Below are 17,557 nucleotides of genomic sequence, written 5' to 3'. Positions count from 1 at the left end.
CTCTACATATTCACCTTGGAGGGCTCATATTCATCTCCTTCTCCAAATTTTTTCTACTTTTCATCTCCACTTTATTCATTGTGATCTTAAGAAGAGAAAGAAGAAAAAGGCAAAGAAGAATCGACACAAAAAAACGGAAAAAAAAAAAAAAACACACACACACACATCTGTAAAATAGCTTAGATTTATTTTAAAAAATGGCACAAGTATTAAAATCTAGTAAAAATTTGAAAAAATCACCAAATAATCAGCAAGAATTGGAAATAAATTGTGTCAAACCAAGAAAAAAGTGGGTCGAACCGTAAAAATATGTAGACCCATCAAAAATTTGATTGAGTCCGACTTTGTTTCGCTTGAACTCAATTTTCCCGGTTCGACCTGGTTTTTCTTTGCAAGTCGAATCGATTTTCTCAATTCACCCGATGTTTTGAAAATTCAATCTGATTTTTTAACGAGTCAACATGATTTTTCCCAATTCGACCTGATTTTTTCCAGTTTGACTCAGCTTTTTTCTATTCTTGCCCATTTTTTGATATTTTGATATTTTTGTTGATTTTTTAAAATTTGCTGATTTTCTGATAAATCTAACTGAATTTTTACTGTTTTGAGTGTTCAAAGTATTTTATATTGTTTCTATTGCTATTTTGATATTTCAAAGTTTTTTTTACTAGTGAAGCCGTTATTTCAAATCTAACTTATTTTATACTATTGATGGTGCTATTTATCTTATAAAAGAATTAAAATTAGCAGAATCCACGAAACTTTTTTTGAGGTTAGCCTAAAAAGAGTTTGATTTGTAAAAAATAGCAGTATCAATAGTATAAAAAAATTTGATTTGTCAAAATAGTAGAGCGATGATAAATTCGCACCCACTGTAGGATAATTCACACCTTTTACGTTAAAAAGCATTAAAGTATGCCACATATCCTCCTTTACAGGGGTGCGAGTTATCCTGATCGGGTGAACCCCCCTGTCAAAATAGGGGTAGAAACCGTATAAAATACTTTGAAAAATCAAAACAGTATAATATCAGTTAGATTTTCAAAAAATGACCAAAGAACAGGAAAAAAATTAGGCCAGACTGGGGAAAATTGGGTCGAACTGGGAAAACATCAAGTCGACTTGTCAAAAAAAATGGATCGACTTCTGGGATTAAATAATGACATGGAGACCGAGAGGGGGACCGAGAGTGGAACCGAACTAATAGCCTTTTCACACCTTATTAATTCTACTCAGTAGAAGTACACATAGAAACAACGAATGTTCAATTATAAAAAAAAAATTCATCTTTTGGGCTTGTTACAATGACTCTTGCACAACAAATACTAGGGGTACAACTCGGGTAGGGTTGGGTCGGTTGAGGCCAACCTGACCTAAGGAACCCATTTTTCCAACCCGAACCCAACCCGATCTGATTTCCAACCTGACAAGGTTCAACCCGACGCGACCCGAAGAACCCAATTTTCTAACCTGAACCTGACCCGACCCAATTTCAACCCAACCCAAGCTAAGTTTTTAAGCTTACAAAAAATAAAAAATTATAAAAAATGTCGAGTTTCACTCAGGTCGGGTTGCCAAACCCTCAACCCGAACCCGACCTGGTTTGGGAAAAGTCAACCTGAACCCAAACTCAACCCGACCGGACCGGACCTTTTTTCGAGTTGAACCTGACCCGAATTGCACCCCTACAAAACATCCTCCATTAGATAATCTAACCCTTGATATGTTGAGAGTTTCTCGCCGTGAATGCCTTTTATTGGAGTGAAATTAAAAGCAATGGAGGATTAGGATCATCCAGGTTGTGGGGCATGGCCATCCATGGGATCCAATACATGTAGACCCACTTGTATTATTGCATACTAGTATTTATCATGCTCCATTTCTTTTTAGACGTAAAATGGGCATATAACAAATTTTATGCCTATTTTCCACTTAGCGATGGGTGTAAAAATTTGTTTTACACCCTATTTTATGTAGAAATTAAGAGTGTGCGCAAAGGAAAAAGGACACGACTTATGCTATAACAGGTCACGAATTAGACCAGGCCGATTACCTTGAAATTAACGGAACATTAGAGTTGACTAGTGGCGTGATTGTATCCACATATGAACATAACATCACATTTTATGATTAATTACAGCATTAAGACACTCACCAGGTACTCCTCCATGCATAATTTTTAGTGTACTAATACAACGGTGATGAATACATATACGGGTGCAAGCAAGTTGTAGTTATGTGCTTGACCAAGTCTTTTACACTCTTTTTTATTGGAGATTTCCTGAAAATGATTTCATTTCAAGAAAAAGCAAACATAGGAGGCTGAAAATGCAGTCATTCCCACTATCCTAAACTATAAATACCTTCTACTCGGTTCCTCCGAATCAACAATTATTTCCTCCTTGTTCTCTCATTCCTTTTGTGAAAAGATGGTGAGGTTTTCGAAAATTGTTGGTGTTTTGGGTGTAGAGGTGTTGGTAGTCGTAATGGTGATGGGAATTGAGAAAGAGAGCCTCAATGGTGGCAATCGAGGTGGTGGAGGATTTGGAGCTGGTAGTGGCGTTGGTGGAGGATTTGGTAAAGGTGGTGGGATAGGAGGGGCTTCCAGTGGCGGGACTGGTGGTGGTGTTGGTGGAGGAATTGGTGGCGGTAATGGTGGGAGAGTTGGAATTGGAGGCGGGTCTGGAGGTGGCAAGTTTGCTACTGGGGGAATAGGAAGTGGGTCCGGTGGTGGTTTTAGAGGACGAACTGGTGGTGGTGGAGGAGGAATAGGAGGTGGGTCTGGAGGAGGATTCACTGGTGGTGGGGGAGGTGTTGGTGGTCGATCTGGAGGTGCTCAAGGTGGTGGTGGAGGAGCTGATAGAGGCAAAAATGTTAAAAATTTGAAAAAAAAAATCTCCAAATAATTGGCAAGAATAAAAAAGTGTGTCAAACCAAGGTAAAATTGGGTCGAACCAAACAATATCTAGACTCATCAAATAATCTAATTGAGCCAGCTGACATTATTTCACTTCAACTCCATCTTTTCCTGCTTTGACTTGATTTTTTTTTGTGAGTCAAATTGATTTCTCGATCGACATGATTTTTGTCAAGTCGACCTGTTTTTTGACGAGTCAACTTGATTTTTCCCAGTTTCAACCCCATTTTCCTCAGTTTGACTGATTTTTTGTGTTCTTGGCTATTTTGTAATTTTAAAAAAAATATTTACCATTTTTTGAAAAAATTAACTGATTTTTCACTGTTTTAAATTTTCAACTTGTTTTTTTACTGTTTCTATTGCTATATATTTTGATCTTTCGATGTGTTTTTTTTACTAGTGCTGCTATTTTCAAATCCAAATCAAACTCTCATTTCTGCGTTGTTTTTTACAAATCAAATCAATTCAGCTATTTTTTAACAAATCAAACCTATACATCTCATTAGTGCAAAAATATGTTACAATCATGAATGAATCTTTTGTTTCTCTTCTACATACAATTCCCAATGGTGTTTAGCCCGATATTGTTCCAAATAAAAATAAGAGTCTAAGTATGTGTGGAATCCGCATAGTAGATCGGCAATACTGCTCCAAAATCATCTCAATTTGAGTTGATTTAAGTATTAGAAATGTATTGGGATTTTGCAGTTTAGTTTTTATAGGAATAGGGTAGTTTGTTTTTCTATAAAACAATGTAAGGGACTCGCGTTCTATAACATATTATATTTCTTTTTTCCCCTTTCATCCCTGTGAATTCAAGATTCCTACTGGTAGATTATGATCAAGTGTTGTTTTAACTATACTAACTTATTATTGCCAAGGGAATCTTATAGTTTGTTATTAAGTAATATGGTTAAGGGAATTGCTAGCGTCCATCATAAAAGGCATTTTGCTGCTGGTCTGTCGCACGTTAGACCAGCCACCTCGTGAATGGAGACAAAAGCTGTTGTCTTCATTCACGAGGTGGCTGGTCTGACATGCGACAGACCAGCCACGAAATACCTTTTGCTGTGGACCCTAGCAAATCCCTATAGTTAATTGCTTATCTATACATAATAACTTGTGAGAGGCAGAGCCACAACAAGTAGCAAGGTTTACGGGAAAATTACATGTGGCTACAAAAGATCACGTCTCAATGTAGCCCCTCTGAATACTTAACAAGGCAGTCTAGTTAGCTATCAAAATAGACACAATTTAACACTGTGGATCATCGTGAAACGGAGTGAACTTGACGAAAAATCCCTCTCCATGAAAATATTTAGGTACATATTATTAAATACCGAGATTCGGAACTGGTCAAGTCAATTAAACAAAGCAGTAGGAGCAAGCAATACCAAGATTGCCTATGAATCATTATGTATAATCAATAGACCTGGCAAACGGGTAACCCGCGCGGGTAGGGGTATGACCCGTGCGGGTACGGGCCCAGCGGGTACGGGTAAAAAAATACCCGCGATTCTGCGGGTAGCCATTTCATGTACCCAGACCCCACCCGAGCGGGTACGGGTAAACCCGCGGGTAACCCGGCAAATTTTGGAGTTCTATTGGTATCACATTCTCCAAGCCTCTAAGGTTACTGGACAATCTGAAAATTGCTCCATTTGATGGCTAAAATTATGGAATACCCATCAAATAGAAGTGTTTCTAGTACATGAAAAGTACTATCAATTGAATACATGAATTGTGTGACAATGAATGCTTAATCAACAAGTAGAATAACAAAATAAATGCAATAAACTTCGCATTGATGGATCAAGAACAGACATGTTAGCTTTTAAAAGCATATACCTAATACCTTCAGTCTATTCCAAGTACAACTGGCAACCTAAAAATTCCACTACAACAGGCAACCTGAAAATTCAAAATTGATTGGCCAATCTAAAATAAGATGCATGTAAAAGAGCTCTTATGTGCAATAGCTCCATTCAAAACTGATTTTTTCATTTTTGCTTTTTTTGATGCTACGGGTACCCGCGGGCACCCACGGGTTTACCCGGCCCGGCCAGTTTTGACGGGCCGGGTGGACCCGCAGGTCCACTTCAAACGAGTCACTAATCAGAGACTGACACCCGCAAATTTGCGGGCGGGCCGGGTGGACCTGCGGGTGCGGGTCACTTTTTGCCAGGTCTAATAATCAATGCAATCATCATGTGCATCAGTCAAATCAGGTTCTCCAATGACAAATGGCTAATCTGACAAGTGAATGGTGTTGATCTGATTACAAAAGGATTGCTGATCAAGATTCACAGGAAGTTGTTAAAGATCAGTAGGAATATGAGGATGAAGGAGCATTTCTAGTGGTACCGCGCGTGAGGAGATTATTATACGCTTCAAAGCAAGTGACTAATATGCGAAGCACAATGTTTTCGAAACCAAATGCATGATCAATCAACGAGTTTTGAGAAATTTAGGAGTTTTCACTAATTCTTGGATGATATACAATAATCTCTAGGTGTGCTTATATAGAGCACTTACATGATAAACGTGGAATGGAATTAAGATAATTATATAAGGAAATAATCCTAATCATCTACCTAATCAAATCTACTTTCCTAATCTCTCTTGCTTGTCTCATCTAATACACTTGGCTAATTTATCTAGTTGCTTCATTTAGCCAACTTACCCAATCTACCTCCAAGATGATCCAACGGTGAGATCTTAACCCAATCCAACCGTTGGATCCCACATATTCTAACAAGTTTATTATTTGATCATAAATACAGAGGCATCAATGTTAAGGCCATGGTAGATGTCTCGATGAGTTGCAACTATATAATTAGTACATATAAAAAGATGCTCCCTCCCCCACACACAATTAGTGGGATCACAAATGTTGGCCTAACTACGGGGAGATGAAGGCATAAAGTCCGACTTTTAATTGGAAAATTTAATAAAGTTATCTGTGACGTTATGGATGCATGCCAGTGGAACTTGGAAACATGATGTAAACTCTAGCCAATTTTGGGGATTTGCTAGGCAATTTTGCAGAAAGCCATTTAGCGGTTGATTTTTGCAGGAAAGAACGGCCACTTCAGATGATTGATTAAATCAATAAGACAAAATCTGCAAAAAAGTGAGCATGTATGGCTATTCTCTTGTGCAAAAATGAGCCGCGAAATTGCCTAGCAAGTCCCATATTTTTATACTTTACAAAGTTTAAGTTAAAATCACCTTTCCATTTCAAAAAAACAGTTAAAATCACCTTTGCTCCTATGGGAAGACCTATGAGGAGAGAATCATCCCAAAGCTTTTCAAGTGAAGGGTGGTACTTTTTAGAAAAAATATAACTTTTGATAAGGGAATTCAAGAGACTACATCAAAAGATCACCTAAATAGCTGATTCCCCAAATTAGGGACGTCTAACATCATAATATCATATTGCCCTCATACCAAGTGCCAATATGCCTAACATTTGCACAAAGGAGCATGCAACACTACAAGCTAATTAAAGTTGTTGATTCGTGTGAGCATGCTTTTACTAAGCATGATCCCATGCGCCTTCCCGGCTTTTTTAACACATGAGAAAGATGAGAGTTGAAGAATGTGCATAAACAACAAAGCCATTAATAAAATCACTGTGAAATATTAGGTTCCTATACTATGATTAGATGGTACGTTGGATATGTTATAGGGTTCCGAAGTATATTCAAAGATAGATTTGATGAATGGATGCCTAAATATAAGAATCCAATTGGGAGTTAAATGAAAAACTTTTAAAGCTAAGAAAGTGTCATATGAATGGCTAATGTTGCCATTTGGGATTTTGAGTGCAACATGTACATTCATGAGATCGACTGATGAACCGCTTTGTGCAAACCTGGTTCTCAAATACTTCATTGCTTGATGTAGTAGGATATTTCGACAAATTGTTTATATGACGCATGATAAACTGAAGGGCACCCTTGTTAAAACCAGCTACAAGGGCGCCCCCATTGGTCAATCACAACAGAGTGCATTTATTAGGGCACAAAACAAAATCAAAATGGCGAAGACAAAGGGTGCCATAAATGCTATATGTTAAGATTGACCAATGGGGGTGCCTTTGTAGATGGGTTTTTGCAAGAGTGTCCTTCAGTCTATCATTCTTCTGTTTATATACATTTGTAGTGAAGATAAGCATGTTGGCCATCTACGGGAGATATTTACTGCAGTTAATGATGTTTTATTATATATCAATCTTATAAGTGTAGTTTTATCCAAGGTTTTAAATTTCGACCGAAATCCTAAATTTCGGGTTTCATTCGAGATCGAAATTTCAAAATTTCGGTCGAAATTTCGTTTTCGCTGAAATTTCGGGCCAAAATTTAAGGAATATCTCCAAAAAAATCTAGTATTTATTCATTATTTAATAGTACCCCGAAATTTCACCGAATTTTTTTACGGGCTAAAATATTACTTAATTTGATTTAGTTCGAAATTTCGGCTGAAATTTCGGTTTCGGTGAGGACCGAAACGCATTCCGAAACCGAAATTTAAAACCTTGGTTTTATCACAATGATTAATTAGTTTAATTTTTAGGCATGTGAGATCCAATGGGAAATGGCCTCCACGAAGAACTGACATTTGATATGATGTTTTCATGGGCTAGAGTCTAGAGATATTATATTTGTGATTTGTAAGCACTATTGTAACGCCACTAAAAAATCTCATGAAGAATGAAAATTTTATTTATACATGAGAAGAACCTGGGCAAATTAAGTGTCTTTGATTAATAAAAATTGTCTACTATTTCTATTTTAGTACTACCAAAATTTGAGAGGCTGTAAGAGGTGTAGAGTGATGTCTCGTATGCCATATTTTTTGTTGTACATTACCGATATGGTAGATCGATAGCCGTCTATATTGAGAAATTGAATGAAAACCATAAAAAGTACTAGCATTTAAGTTGGATTTATATGTAGTGCTCCAAACATTATACCATTGGAAACATTATATTGCGTGGAGAGAGTTTAATTGGTATGAATATGATAGGCCTTGAAATTTATCAATTTTTCTACCAACATGAACTGTATGCATGATCCATGGATTTATTTTTTTAGAAAAGTTTAGTTACTTTCGCAATAAAGCATAATCGGTCCTGTTGAGTTGGGTGTCACGCATTCAATCTGGTTGGGTCCAAAATATTGCATCCAGCCCATTATTTAAGTGAGTTTGGCCTGTTCGGATATGCTTGGTTAGGCCCGCTTTGTATAAGGGGCGCGCTTTAGAGTTTATTTCGTATTCTTGTCTTTGAGAAGAGGGTTGAGAGCTCAAAAGAGGGAAAAGGGCATACTAAGGTTTCTTGGGTGGATTTGGTGAGAGATACCGATTTAATTTTCTCTTGTAATCTCCAGTTTCTATTGTGGATTTTCTCTTCGCTTTTGCCGTGGATGTATGCTTTATGCCGAATCACGTAAATATCTTTGTCTCTTCGTGTGTTTGCTTGTGTTTTCTTGTTTTGTTTTGTTTTGTTCCGGCATTGAAATTGCATATTGCTATATAACAACCTAAAACATTGACAATCTAAGTTTCAAATATAATAAGACTTGTAAAACAAATAGGTTTTCTATTGGTCTAAATTTTTTAAAACAAATAAAATTTCTCTATCATTCTACACCAATCCTCTTGACTTAAAGAGAACTTGTCCCTGAGTTAACCGATTTTTACCATTGAAAGATGATATTCGAACAAAACTGCTACATCATATGCTTTGGAGATAGATGAGCATTATTGTTAATCTTTTGGATTTTCTAGTATGGTCTCTTCTTGCTCCCTCGTCAACTTCTTGTACATTTCTGCCAAAAATATTTGTTCCTCAAAATGAACAATCACCTAGTCACCTTCCTTGAGTACCTTCAAACGCTTGCACTTACCTCCTTCTTCTTTACATTTGGTATTAAGTCTCTTCTAAATTCTTCTTGACATCACCATGTATTGTCATAATTTTCTCGGTCATGTTATCTACAACAACACTCATTTCCAACAACTTGGGTAGCACAAAGATGTATCAAATCTCATCTATACAATCCTCCAAAAATAATGAAGAAGATTATTGTGACCGTAGGAAGTGATCGTCTTCTTCTTTTTTTTTTTTTTTTTTTGAAATGTTCAGAAGTGATCATCTTGAGTAGTCGAAGTAAATAAATCAGCTAGTAGCTACATTTATGGCATCTATTGTCTACTATGTGGTATGAAATGTGCCACTTTAGAAAACCTGTCAATCACCACGAAGATGGTGAATTTTCCTGGTCGAGTCTGTGGAAGACCCAAGACAATGTTACATTTCATATTGTCAATGGAGTGCAGAGATCAATATTTTAAGCCTAACATTTAGAACCTTGACAAGTATAGGAGTGTTATACAAAATGTCTATCATCCCTATTTGATTGTAGCCAGTAGTATCTATGTTTGACTTGAGCATCCATGAATTTCTTAATAATGCATTATCGATGAGGACACTTGGGAATACACAAATGGTTGCCTTTAAAGAGGAACGCGTCTTGTACATGCATCTGATCACTTGACTATCCCATTTGACAATTGGTCAACTCATCCTTAAATTTTTCATCATCTACAAAGAGATCTTTTAAATATTAAATTGCCAATTTGGTCAACTCATCCTTTAATTTTTCATCATCTACATGATATCTTTTAATTATTAAAGCCCCTCAGCATTTACTCATACTACTAAGACCAGACGTCCGATGCACGACACGACACGGCAAAGAAAAAGAAAGGAGTATGATACAAAAAAAAAAAAAAAAAAAAGTTTAAAATAAGTAGAAACAATAAGTAAAAAAGTATGCATAACCACTTACCAAGTAATGAAAAAATGCAAAAGAAAAAGTTTTCTAATTAATTTTTGTGTTAAAAAAAAAGATGCACGACACGGTAAAAAAAAGTATGTGATACAAAATTTTCTAATTAATTTTTGTGTAAAAAAAAAAAGGAAAAAAATACACTTAGACCCCCCCTGTGGTTTCTAACACATTCAACTTAACTCCTAATGTTTAAAAAGTTACAAGTAGACCTCCTGTTGTTTCAATTTGTATAAGGGAGGCCCCCTCTTTTGAAACACTATCAATGCTAATGAAGACCCATACACCCCTCCAAACCCCAGACCCGAATCCAAACACTACCAAAAACACAGTGGGCCTATATTGTTTGGATGATCCAAAGCATTCATTTGATGGGCCCTGACATAAATAGGGTGTGCCCAAAAAAATCAGCTCCATAGGATCATCCTAACCCTTCAATCTGTGGACGAACCATCAACAAAGGGGGTCTACCTCACACAAATTGAAACCACAGGGGTCTACTTGTAACTTTTTAAACATTAGGGTTTAAGTTGAATGTGTCATAAACCACAGGGGGTCTAAGTGTATTTTTCCAAAAAAAACCTGCACGGCACGGCAAAAAAAAAGCATATGATACTAAAAAAATGTTAGTTAAAAATATGTAGAAACAATAAGCAAAAAAGTAGCTAAAAATAAATTAAATACCCTTTTTACTATAAACTGTATGCATAATAACAACTTACCAAGTAACAAAAACAAAAGGTTAGAGCTTTTAGAAAATTTTTTTCCTTTCCAAGCTTTTCTGAAAAACGGAGCTATAGCGGTGTGTTTGGATGTAGGGAAAAGAAAGTAACGGTTTGAATTTAAAAAAGAATATGAAAATTGTTCGAGAAAGTATTGTATTGGCCACACTATAGCATGATCAAAACCGTCCATTTGATGGATCACAACGTAAATGGGCTGTGCCCAAAGAATTATTTCTATATGATGATCCTAGTCCTCCAATCTACAGAAGAACTGCACATTATAGAAACCCCGATAGATCATAGGATTAGGAACATCCTGTGCAAATGATTTTGGGGTCACAACCTTTATACGTTTTGTCCCTTCAAGTGGACGGATTGGATCATCCTATGGTGTGTAGGCAAATGATATTATTGGCTCCTCAACCTAGTTGAGTTTTTGGCTCATCAAGTGGACGGTTTGGATCATTCTTACCGTGTGGCCTGAAAAATATTGGACTATAGTAATTTTCAAGTGTCTATTATAAAACCAGATCTGACACGTCACTATCAAGTGTCCTTGTATGATAAAGCTGAAAAACCTATTATATATTCAGTAATAAAATACGGGAATGATTTTTTCATCCCCTGCAGGATAATGCGCCCCCTTGTTACACGAATTGTGGACTGACTTCAACGCTTTTTGACATCAAATTATGTTAAGAGGGGGGCGCATTATCCTACAGGGGATGTAAAAACAATATCTCTGACTCGTGGGTATAGAAGGAAATTGGAATTTTTAAGGGTTTGAGCGGAAAGAAGCAACCAAAAAAGCCCACAAAATTCCACGTGGGAAATTAAGAAATTAAAAAAAGCCTGAATTTCCTCTCGGCTTATTATAGTAGATTGAATAACAAAGGTGTATGAGGAAAGAAGAACAAATAAATAACAATCTCTCTCATCTTGTTCAAGAAGTTGCTATTTTTTCTACTGTTCTAGGAACCAAAACTCCAACCAGCATGATACTTAGGAAAGGAAAGACGACAATGCAATGGAAAGAAACTCCTAAATACAATAAGAAATAAAACACCATATAGACATGTACTATGTAAATAGTCGATAACTTCCGCAGATCACGTCCAAGTTTTGTGATCTTGAGCTCGTTAGATAGGTAATCAAAAAAACTTTTTAATGATACCAGAATCAAGCAAGAATTACAAAATTTATTGCGTAAAATGTTGGCTAAAAATAAGATGATTAAAATAGAAGTTGAAGAGCAAATTATTTGTTCCACACCTTGTGGTCTAAGACAAACTGCACGCTCTTTGATAGATTTCTCCTCCGTAAGTTAGTTTTAGTGTTGCAAAAGTAATAGAATTTGGTAGTTCAATTTTTCTAGGAATAGGGTAGTTTGTTTTCTATAAAACCATTTGTGACACACTCTCCATTCTCAATCTATCATCTCTGTTCCTCTGATAGCATTAAGTTATAATCCTTTTGGATTCAACATTCTTTTCAGGGTCCTCTTTCTCTGTATTCCCGTTCTCACTACGCCACAATTGGACTGTCATACAATTAATATTGTAATGGTGTAATGTGAACAATTTCAAAGAGTAAAAATAATGGTACATAAATCTTCACAAATGTTTCAATATGTATCCAGCCTTTTCATTTCCCCCTTGTTATTTTGCCTTGCGGAACACGGCAAACCTTCCAATCATTGAGTTCACATCTTTAAAGCACTGGCATAGGCAACTTGTTCATAGCCATAATTTATTATAAATTTAGCAGATTTTACTAAAAATTGATGATGTAATAGTATATTAGGGTTAATTAATAGGATGAAACAGTAATGTGATAGACAAATTGTATTTAAAATCATTTGGTTAACTGTAGAGAGATGGGAAATGTCACAAGCAACTCCTCGGATCAATTGGGAAGGCACATGCAAGCCTCTTAGTTTTTTAATAAATTTACATAAATACTCTAATTAGAAGCATTTTAAGATCAGCTAATAACAGATAGTGACTCTTTTAGAAGTTTTAAAATAATGAGAAATCAGATACTCAGTTTTATTTTTGTGAAACAGAATTCTTCTGCTTATAAAAAAAACCAAATACACGGATAAGGAAACTGATGTGGATATGTTTTTTTAAATATATGCAAGTAGATCAACACTTCATCTTTACAGGTGTATGCTTTTCAATCTATCAAGAAGGAGTGCTTGCCTTAAAAGATGTTCATTAATGCATTTTTGGGTAGGTGGCATCATTGGGAGAGCTATTAGGAAAGCAAGTCACAATCAGTTCCCAGAGGGGAAAAAAAATACCCAGTAGCACTTAAATCATTTGGGCCCGGTGTTCTTTGACCTTACGAAGGAACCAGCATGGTTGTGTTGTTCGCATTAAATAGAGTGAAAGCAACTTTAAAAGCCATTATCAATTTGTTTCCTTCTTGCTCAACAAATAAAACAGTCACCCATTAACCTAAATTTCAAAAAGGAAATGAAAAAATTAATTAGTTTTTGCGGCTTTGGTAGTAGGATTTATGAATACCCTTGTGCTAAATAACACTGTCTCATAGCTTCCTTGAAAGGACACAAATCCCTAGACTGGAAACTGCAAATTTTGGATACTTGCCAATTTCATTGTCCTTTTTACCTCTTAAATTTAGTTGAAAATTTTCTCAGAAATTTTACTGTGGATTCTCCTATTTGAAGTTGAATAGAAAGAAACTTTTATGCGGGAATTTTGAATCCCAACCCATTGGGGAAAATTGATTAATGAAGGGTGATGAGAAGATGGGTCCTTTGAAGGATTTAATGTAGGTTAGCATGTGATTTGCAAATATAGTCCGAGTCTTACTGGCTTTCTGTTCTACAACAGAAGGAAAATATAGAAACATATTATATATATGTACAGCTTTTGTTTTCAGTTTTTGGAGGTGAAATTGAAGAACCAAACAGTCAACTTATAGCTAATAGTTTGTTATCTTTGGTAGGTAATTGTTGACTGATTACGTGGATTTTGTCATTGTCTCTTTGATTAGGTCCCAGGTTTGATCCCAGCTTACCTACCAAAATAAAAACATTCTCCTAACACTCATACCTAAATATGGGCTACTTGCTTTTATTTCTGAAAAGAAGCATTTCTCATCTAGGATTTTTTATTATTACTATTTTTTTCAATCTAGATCGTTTCAGTAACTTTTTTCATCTTTCTGTATGCCTTTATGAAGAACATTTTTTCTAGCACAAAGATTAAGATTTAAGAGACCCATGTTTTTTGAGATAAACCCAAGTCAATTGCATTGATAAATAATGTTAAGGTAACTGCTCAATTAATATATTTTATATAGCTTTTGCCTGAAAATATCTAGTTTGTCATTAAAAAAAACTAATTATGGGCAGCACTTGAAGCAGAACCAAGGGTCGTTTTTCGTTGCTTGAAACATATAAGAAGGGTATCTCTCTCATACATGAAAAGGACATTTTTCTACCCTAAGATGGTAATTCTTTCACGTATGAACACACCTTTACATTTTCCTCACTCTTTAAGAGCGAGCACTTGGGAGTCAGAAGGGCTCAGAAAGTTTCAAGTGTACGTTTGAATTCCGAAGGGGTTGGAATAATCTAAGAGGAATGGTACAGAGAAGACTCCTTCTAGTGTCCTTACTCTACTTTCTCTGTTTTCTTGTTGATGGGGAGGGACTCACCTATGATTTCTATGAGAAATCATGCCCACATGTTGAGAGTCTTGTGAGGGAAACACTTGCACCCATCTTTCTCACAGATCCCACATCACCCCCTGCTCTACTAAGGCTCATGTTTCATGATTGTCAAGTTCAGGTACATCTCTCTCTCTCTCTCTCTCTCTCTCTCTCTCTCTCTCTCTCTCTCTCTCTCTGTAAAGCAAGTTTTAAAATTTAAAACAAGGTAGTGGAACTGATCAGAGACAATAGACTAGGATGCATTGTGTAATCACAGTTTTTTCTTTCTTTCTTTTCAAATTTTCTCAATAATTTTACCATAGTTTTTTTTTTTGAGTGTTTTTCACATTGGATGTATTGCAGCTTAATTTCTAGATTTATCATGCGAGTACTATTTCCAGTTTTCCATCTTTAAGTGAAATTTTGCTGTACTGACATGAAAAACAACAGTGTAGAATGAATAATTTACTCCTTGATACTCGAGTGCCTGGTGTCACGAGGCCATTTAGTCCGGTGCTGTCGCATGGCCTATGACCCATAACTTAGTCTGTCATATATCGTCCTTAGACTGAAGGCCCGTGAACCCTTAATGACCAGAAGTAGTCATTTTCATATTGTCATAGTTTCCCATATCTTAAATGTTAACCATAAATTACTCAGCACAGGGTTGTGATGGTTCGATCCTACTTGATTTTGGTCCGGCAGCGAACATGACTTCCGAGATAGCTTCGGTCAAGAACTTCGGTGTACGGCGGAGGGACGTGATCGGAATAATAAAATCGGCGATAGAAGAAGAATGCCCAGGGAAAGTTTCATGTGCAGACATTCTTATTTTAGCTGCTCGTGAAGCCGTAGCCATCACAGGAGGACCTCAAATAAGAGTTCCTCTAGGAAGGAGGGACTCTGGTGTTTCAAGCCGCAATATGGCCGATGCCTTCCTTCCTCAGGCAAATGTTGGAGTTGATGACATGCTTCGAATTTTCGCCGGGAAAGGGATGACAGTGGAGGAATCAGTCGCCATTCTAGGTATCAAAATATATGTATACTGATAAGAAAGAAGATTTACCTTAATCTTAGATGATTACAATCAAACCCTAAATTGTGTTCATATAGAACACACAAGGGTTAAACATAGAAGGGGCAAGGATAACTTGCAAGAGATGATATGCATAAATACATGCTGCATAAACAGAAAATATGCACATGGGTACAAGTTTTTTGATGAGGTTAACATGCAAGAGATAATATGCTCCTTTTTTGAGGATATGGATAAAATGCAAGAGATCTATGCTCCTTGAGGGTAAAGAGACACTTCATAACTAAATTTGTCTTATTCATTTTATTCATATGAGGTAACACTTGTGATTTTTTTTTGAAATAGCGATTCGTATTAAATGAAAAGGGAGCACCCGAGAAAGGGCAACCCAACCCGAAGAACAAAAACAAGAAAGAAGAAACAGAAAAAAAGAAAAAAAGAGACAACAAAGTGTCATCTCGAATCAATAAGACAAGAAGGCTAGACATTAACTCTCAATTAAACAATCCAGTCCCTCTTGGGAACAAAAGTGTCACCTCATATGAATAAGACATTCACTTATGTGGTGGCTACTCTCTTGAAAAAGAGGGGTCGTGACTGTATAGGAAATTTACAAGACACTCATGTTGAGCATGACTGTACCATTAGGTTGGGCCTGTAGGCTCAATGGTTGAAACCATGCTAAATTATTCCATAGAATATTCATGGGCCCTGCTTTGTATGTGTGTGTGTGTTCGAGGGGGAGAATATTCATGGGCCCTATGTGTGTGTTTGGGGGGTGTGTGTGGAGGGATGGCGGGGTGGAGTGGAAATAGAATAGGAAATCCCTATAAAGTACTGAAAAGAAAATACCTATTTAGAATTGGTTTATTTTTTGTTATTTTTTTGGAGGGTTTTTAGTAGTTTTTCATGCTCCACTCACTCCCACCCTGTCAAGTCTCCATCTCTCACAACTTAGCCTCACAAATATTTCAAGGAATACTTTTTTCATGGTGGCCAAACATTGCCTAAATGATACCTCCAAAGATATTACAAATGAATTCTAATACTCTTTTGCAGGTGCACATTCAATTGGAATCACCCACTGCTTGAACATCAGACCAGTCCGAGCCGAAGATATGGGATCAAAATTCCAATCACTCGTGAAATTCAGCTGTCTTGCCGCCGGTCCGGCCACCAATTTAGCCTTTGCTGGAAATGATCTTACAAGCTTAACCTTTGACAGCCAATACTACAGAGATACATTGAGCGGCCGAGGTCTACTTAGGATCGACTCCGACATGTCGACGGACCCTCGAACGGCTCCTATCGTTGCGAATTTTGCCGTCGACCAAAATTATTTCTTTCAGGTTTTTGCATCTGCTTTCCTCAAGCTTTCTACTTCAGGTATTTTAACTGGAAATGAAGGTCGGGTTCTGAAGTACTGCAACGGAATAGGCTAACAGGCAAATTCATTTCTCGAATAAAAAGGTCACACAACGTCGAAAGGCCAAACAAAAGGTGGTATGTAATTTCTTATGTTTTTATGTATTTAGTCTGTGATGCATTACACATGTTATGTAAGGCCCATTAGGCTTATAATCATTCTCAATCGGTTTAATGTCTTTATGGTTCTACCATTGAAAAAAAAAATGTCTTTATGTTCCATATAAGATTGTATTAATGGTGTGGAAGAGGCCATAGTAACCCTCAACTCTCAACTGTTATGCCAGAAGAACCTCTAAAAACTGAAGTGGATAGGCTAGCCTGCTCAGTGGTTGTCAGACCTCAGTTGGAAGTTGGAACTGTCTGACTCTTTATCTCTATGGACTTATGGAGGCATCTAGTTTTCTTGTTTCTTTTGTTTCTGCACCTTGGTCATGGGTCCTTTGACTCTTTTCACTTTTCATTTAATAAAACTTCTTACCATTCAATTTTTTATTATTATAAAATGAACTTAGTTAGGAGGTACACTTCTAGCTGCTCAGTTCGGGTGTACTCAGGCCGGGTTGGATTGAGGCCGATCCTAACTCAATCCTAACCCTACCCAACCTAAAAGTCAGGGAGAGGAGGGTCAACCCTAATCCAATCTGCCTTTATATCTCTCAACCCTAACCCAGCCAGCGTAACCCAATTTTCCAAATCCGGACGGGTTGGGTTTAGGTTGGCCTGACACAAAACAGAATCAAAATATGAAAAACTGGATATTGACTTTGGGGTCAGGTCAGCATTAGGTTACAATCAAGGTATTAAATTTCGGTTTCGGTACCGATTTTGGACCGCACTGAAATCCGAAATTTCGGGGCGAAATATGGTATTTTGGCTCGAAATTTTGTAACATTTTTTTAAAAAAATAAAA

The 17,557-nt window shown here is 36.7% G+C and overlaps 1 protein-coding gene across 1 annotated transcript; it reads left to right on the top strand.

The window, feature by feature from the left end:
• Nucleotides 1–13,978: 13,978 nt before the first annotated feature.
• LOC143853123 (Peroxidase family protein) lies at nt 13,979–17,086 on the top strand. The gene is made up of 3 exons (XM_077362849.1): nt 13,979–14,322; nt 14,849–15,209; nt 16,279–17,086. The coding sequence occupies exons 1-3, from the start codon at nt 14,116–14,118 to the stop codon at nt 16,659–16,661; spliced, it is 951 nt and encodes a 316-aa protein (XP_077218964.1). The 5' UTR covers nt 13,979–14,115; the 3' UTR covers nt 16,662–17,086.
• The last annotated feature ends 471 nt before the right edge of the window (nt 17,087–17,557 follow it).

Source organism: Tasmannia lanceolata, unplaced genomic scaffold, assembly GCF_043159265.1.
Source record: "Tasmannia lanceolata isolate RefF3 unplaced genomic scaffold, GAP_Taslan_0.1 ptg000019l, whole genome shotgun sequence".
Lineage (NCBI taxonomy): Eukaryota > Viridiplantae > Streptophyta > Magnoliopsida > Canellales > Winteraceae > Tasmannia > Tasmannia lanceolata.
This window is presented reverse-complemented; position numbering and strand designations above follow the sequence as displayed.